This window comes from Protobothrops mucrosquamatus, unplaced genomic scaffold (genome assembly GCF_001527695.2).
Source record: "Protobothrops mucrosquamatus isolate PMUCROS unplaced genomic scaffold, P.Mucros_1.0 scaffold6, whole genome shotgun sequence".
Classification (NCBI taxonomy): domain Eukaryota; kingdom Metazoa; phylum Chordata; class Lepidosauria; order Squamata; family Viperidae; genus Protobothrops; species Protobothrops mucrosquamatus.
The window spans coordinates 3464095-3469997 of record NW_015386393.1 but is presented as its reverse complement, the minus strand read 5'-3'; the positions used below and the strand labels follow the sequence as shown (position 1 = coordinate 3469997).

The following is a 5903-nucleotide window of genomic DNA, read 5'->3' as shown; positions in this document are numbered from 1 at the left end:
TCAGCAGGCAGGACTGGCCTAGGGGTAATTTTAAATTGGTTTTAATTAAATTTTAGTAGTGCGGCCGATTCGAATATTTATTTTTAATTTATCTTAGATTTGTATTTTGTGTAATTGTTTTAACTGGCTGTAAGCCGCCCTGAGTCCTCCGGGAGAAGGGCGGGGTATAAATGAAATAAATCCTAAATCCTAAAATCCTCCCACCCCCTTGTTCCTATAAAGTAGAGACCAGGTGAGGTGAGAGATCCCCTTGTGTCCTTTCTTCTGCGTAGAATAAGTTGTCCTATCACTCTCCACCCTGGTATGCGGGTCATTGTGCTTCCACAAACCAGGCACAAACCCAGCTTTTCTAGGACAGCAGTCCATTACCTGAATATGCTGAGGATCAAACATGAAACACACCTGCAAAGTGGATCTTCCCACTGGGGGGGGGGAGGAGTGGAAGGGGAAAAGGCCCTATTTTCCTGCAGATGTTTGCAATCTCAGTAAATGCCAGGCTTCCTTTTGTGAGTTGTGAAGTGGGAGATTTAAGGGCACAGTCCTTTCTCTAAAAAGGGGAAGGGCGTGCCTCAAGGCAGAAAGATGGATTCGCTTGATGACCCCATGATTCACTTAACAACTGCGGTAATTTGCTTAGCAACTGATGATGGAAGGAAAGGTCCTAAAATCAGTCATGATTTTGCTTAGCAATGGATATTGTCTTGCTTAGCAATGGATATTTTGATCTCAGTTGTGGTCATAAGTCAAGATTACCTGTAATTTGGGATTCAGGCACCTGTAAAAAGGGTCAATAAAGTCAAAGAAGGTAGCCCTGATTGTGCAGTCACTGCCCTATTTTTTTTAGGAGCATCACAGTCTACAACACATGAAAAACAATTTCAATTGCACAATTGTGACTGCTGTTTGGGCTTTTTTGACCACCCTCCCCCTGGCAGCCTTGCAGAACACCATGGTTATCCTCAGTTGTTGTGTTCTCTTTAGAGGAACTTGTAATATGGACTCCAGAATAAAATATAACTTAATACTCTTTATTACATAAGACTTGGATACATAGCATTCGTCTAGTCCTCTTCCTGTCTGTTGCAAAGCCTCCTGGGACTTGTAGTCCAATCCTCTCAAAAGACAATTTTTGCCCAACTATGAAATGAGCATTTATTTGTTTGTTTGTTAATCAAATTTATATAGTTGCTCAGAGCCACCCAGAGTTGCTTCTGGATGAGATGGACATCACATAAATCTAATAAAAAGATAAATAACCATAGCCCTGACCAAGCCTCTGTCTTCCCAATTTCTAGCATTATAGTTGGTTAACCTTTATTTTCATTTCTAGCACATCATTCAAGAAAATATTACATCTTTTGTGGCAACAATCACCCAACAAGCTGCAGAAGGACAGAAACTCAAAGGTGAGGCAAGAAAAGGAACATGTAATACATTCCTTCCAGAACTAGACCAACGGAGTGTGAAAACAATCCTGCAACCATGAACAAACCTTCATCCATCAAAATGAGGAATTTGGTTCTGGTTTGCTGGCTCTCATTTCTCACGTCCTCCTAGGCATGAGAAAGTTCATTTTAAATTTTATCTTCCTGGGCTGGAAATGAAAGCCTTGTATTCTGTTCCTGTTCATTCTGACATCACTTCTTCTATCAGTCATGTTTTCATGCACTTCTTCTATCAGTCATGTTTTCATGCAGTTTTCATGCAGGTGATCATTAGACATGTGATAAACAATGATTGAACATGTTCACTTTCTGTTTAAAAATGGGTGCTTTGGAATTTGGTCAAGTTCTGAATGTAGTTATTCATTTTATTTATTAGATTTTTTTTGTTATCCAGGCTTTATTACTTTGCAAATAACTCAAGGCAGCAAACATATGTAATACTCCCCCCCCCCATTTTCCCCACAATAACAACCCTGTGAAGTGAGTTGAGCTAAGAGAGAGTGACTAGCCCAAAGTCATGCAGCTGGCTTTCACACCTAAGGCAGAACTAGAACTCACAATCTCCTGGTTTCTAACACCAGTATCATACATTAAAACCTTATCTTTTCAACAGTCCATATCCCATCCCAATACCCCTAAATACAATTTTAATCTACAATTTTAGGCCCAATACTCTTCAACATCTTCATCAATGATTTGGATGAGGGGATAGATGGAGAATTCATCAAATTTACAAATGACACCAAGCTGGTAGGAATAGCCAACACTCCAGAAGATAGGCTTAAGATACAGAAGGATCTTGACAGACTTGAACATTTATCTAACAAAATGAAATTCAATGGTGAAAAAATAAGATTCTACATTTAGACAAGAAAAACCAAATGCACAGGTATAGTAGGTGGTACCTTGCTCAATAGTAGCAACTGTGAGAGGGATCTCGGAGTCCTAGTGGACAATCACTTAAATATGAGCCAGCAGTGTGCTGCAGCTGCCAAAAAAGCCAACACAGTGCTAGGCTGCATTAATAGAGGGATAGAATCAAGATCACGTGAACTGTTAATGTCACTTTATAATGCCTTGCTAAGGCCACACTTGGAATACTGCATCCAGTTTTGGTCACCACGATGTAAAAAAGATGTTGAGACTTTAGAAAGAGTACAGAGAAGAGCAACAAAGATGATCAGGAGTGGAGGCTAAAACATATAAAGAATGGTTGCTGGAACTGGGTATGTCTAGTTTAATGAAATGAAGGACTAGGAGTGACATATTTCAGTGGCTGCCACAAAGAAGAGGGAGTCAAGCTATTCTCCAAAGCACCTGAAGGCAGGACAAGAAGCAACGGATAGAAACTAATCAAAGAGAAGCAACCTGGAACTAAGGAAAAATTTCCTGACATTAAGAACAATTAATCAGTGGAGCAACTTGCCTCCAGAAGTTGTGAGTGCTCCAACATTAGAAATTTTTAAAAAGGGATTGGACAACCATTTGTCTGAAATGGTATAGGGCTTCCTGCCTAAACAGGGGGTTGAACTAGAAGACCTCCAAGGTCCCTTCCAACTCTGTTATTCTATTCTAAGTGCTAGAACTCAGCAACACTGTTTTTCAGTTGAGAGAAACCAACCAATATACATTCTAATTTAGATTTTCTATAGTTTAAGAAAAATCAGAAAAATCTGAGGTCCCATTCCCTAAACATAGAAATCCTGGCCCTGTAGTGATTCTCGTCTCTCAAAAATGTTAGAAGATTGTTTAACAGATTTATTTTAAAACACGTTTTACCTATTTAGCAGGACAGAAAAAGCCCTCTAAATTTAGGGATATTTCAAACTTGTTTGTTGGATGCAAGTACAAGAGATAAGCAAGAGCTTCAGCATCTAGCATATGGTTGCTAACTCTTCAGGCAAAAAATTGGAAGTAGGTTGCCATTGCCTTGTTCTAGGGTTCCTCAAATTCCCAATGTACAGAATAATAGACTTGGAGGGGGCCTTGGAGGTCTTCTAGTCCAGGGCTTTTCAACCTTTTCACCCATTGTACCACTTTTAGGATATGGCAATATCCGAGTACCACCAATCACCTAGCAAGGTGTCAAAAACTTGGTGACCCCCCCCAAAAAAGGAAAAAAGTGATAAAGTGCAGGTAGTCCTCAACTTACAATAGTTCGCTTAGTGACTGTTCGAAGTTACAATGGCACTGAAAAAAGTGCCCCCCCAAGGCACAGCCGAGCAAGACACCTGCCTGCCCACCCAGTGGAGCTCTTCCTCCTGTCCCAGGTTTTTATTGTTGTGAGCATTTCTGTTGAGGATTGGCAGCGGGGGGGTGGGGGGGTGGGGGGTATTTGGTTTTTATTCCCCCCGTCTGCTGGGTGGTTGCAGCAGGTTTTGGTCATTTCACATGACTCTGGGACACTATGACCGTCATAAATATGAATCAGTTGCCAAACATCTGAATGTAAATCACAAGACCCTGGAGAGGCTGCAACATTCCAGCTGATCGGCGCTTCTTCTGGGCTCAGCAGAAGCGCCAGGATCAGCGCCGAGCTCCAGCTGTAGCCTGGCGCTGATCCTGGCGCTTCCACTGAGTCCTGACAGCCCTGCAGCTCCAGCCATCTCTCGCTCAGGCTTGTGCGGTGCTGCCACCGGTTCAGCTCATTCCCCTTCCCCACTACCACTTTTCTAGGATGGTTGCATACCACCTGCCAGGTGCCAATGTACCACAGGTGGTACCCGTACCACTGGTTGAAAAGCCCTGTTCTAGTCCAACCCCCTGCTCAAATAGAAAATATCTATATTATTTCAGAAAAACGGTTGTCCAATCTCTTCTTAAAAACCTCCCGTGTTGGAGTACCCACAACTTCTGGAGGCAAGTCATTCTACTGGTTAATTGTTCTATTAAAAAATTCCTCCTTAGTTCTAGGTTACTTCTCTCTTATTAGTTTCTATTCATTGTTTCTTGGCTTGCCTTCTGGTGATTTGGAGAATAGCTTGACTCCCTCTTCTTTGTGGCAGCCTCTTAGATACTGGAACACTGCTATCATGTTACTCCTAGTCCTTCTTTTCATTAGACTAGACCAGTGGTGGCGAACCTATGGCATGGGTGCCAGAGGCGGCACTCAGAGCCCTCTCTGTGGGCACGCACACCGTCGCCCCAGTCCTAGGCCTTCAGCTGGGTTTTATAAAACCTTTTCGCTTTAGGCCTCCGCCGCCGTGTGCAAAAAAAAAAAAAGGTTCAATCAATCAGTCAATTTCAACTTCTCGCAGGAAAAAAAAGATCTTGCAAAGTTGGAACTGATTGATTGAACTTTTTAGTCCCACCCAGTCTGCCGTTACCACCACAGCCACGCCCACCCAGTGGGCCACACCCACCCAGCATCTGACGATGCATAAGTGGGTTTTGGGTTGCAGTTTGGGCACTCGGTCTCTAAAAGGTTCGCCATCACTGGACTAGACATACCCAATAACGTATTTTACATTGTTGCTGGTTCCCTCTTCAAGAAGTGAGCAGGGCACTCCTTAGTCTTTTGGAATAGGCAAGGTTAGCTAAATACTTACAAGGTTGTCTGCAAGATGTGGTCAAAAAAGTCAAGATGGCAGCCACAATAGTGTGATCAAAGTTTCATGTTTTATAAGTATTAGTACAGTAAAAGAACTAGCTGTTGAATGCGCTGATTTAGAAGCTTACACCTTAGGGAAGGGAAGGAGATAAAGAGGGGGTACCAAGCAATTATCCAGGTAAAATGCTTATATGGAAATCTGATGGGCACTTTCTTGCCTGCCTTAGATATAACTGAACAGCTTCTGGAGCAGCTCAGCAGCAAAACAACGCAGTTGGCAGATGCAAAGCGTGAATTCCAAGAGGAACGGTAAGACCAGCCAGATAAAATAGGGCATATTTACCTTAGTTTCCATAAAAATACAAAAATTTGCTTGCTAGATTGGGTAAAAAATCCATCCACCTTATGATCAGATTTCCAGCAATGGTCATCCAGATGTTTCTACAAAGTCTACAAATGAGTGACAGAACCACAGTCTTCTCCTACTGCTGGTCCCCACAATTGTTTGAAGGTTAATTGCTTCTGTATAAGGGAGAGGTCTATTTTTCTAAAACAAAAATTCTAATGTCTGGAGGTTTCTCTTGAAAAGTCTACTTGTAACCAGCCCTATAGCTGTTGTTTGATTAGTTCCCATCATCTTGGCATTAGATCCTACGAATATTGCGAAAAAATTGGCCACATGAAGGCAAGAACCCTTTGCGATTTAGATTTTTAGATTTTAGATTTTAGATTTTATTAAATTTATACCCCGCCCTTCTCCCGGAGGACTCAGGGCGGCTTACAGCCAGTTTAAAACAGTAATACAATACAAAATTTAAAAAGATTAAAAATAAATATTTAAATTTGGCCGCTTCTACTAAAAATTTAATTTAAAACCCCTTTAAAATACCCCTAGGCCAGTCCTGCCT

General features: G+C 41.8%; 1 protein-coding gene across 1 annotated transcript in view; it reads left to right on the top strand.

The window, feature by feature from the left end:
- Positions 1-5903, top strand: part of LOC107282287 (myosin-11) — a 12878-nt gene that overhangs the window by 3796 nt on the left and 3179 nt on the right. Inside the window, exons 2-3 of the mRNA XM_015810059.1 lie at positions 1331-1406; positions 5223-5304. Of these exons, the coding sequence (XP_015665545.1) occupies positions 1331-1406; positions 5223-5304 (158 nt within the window). The remainder of the gene's footprint in view (positions 1-1330; positions 1407-5222; positions 5305-5903) is intronic.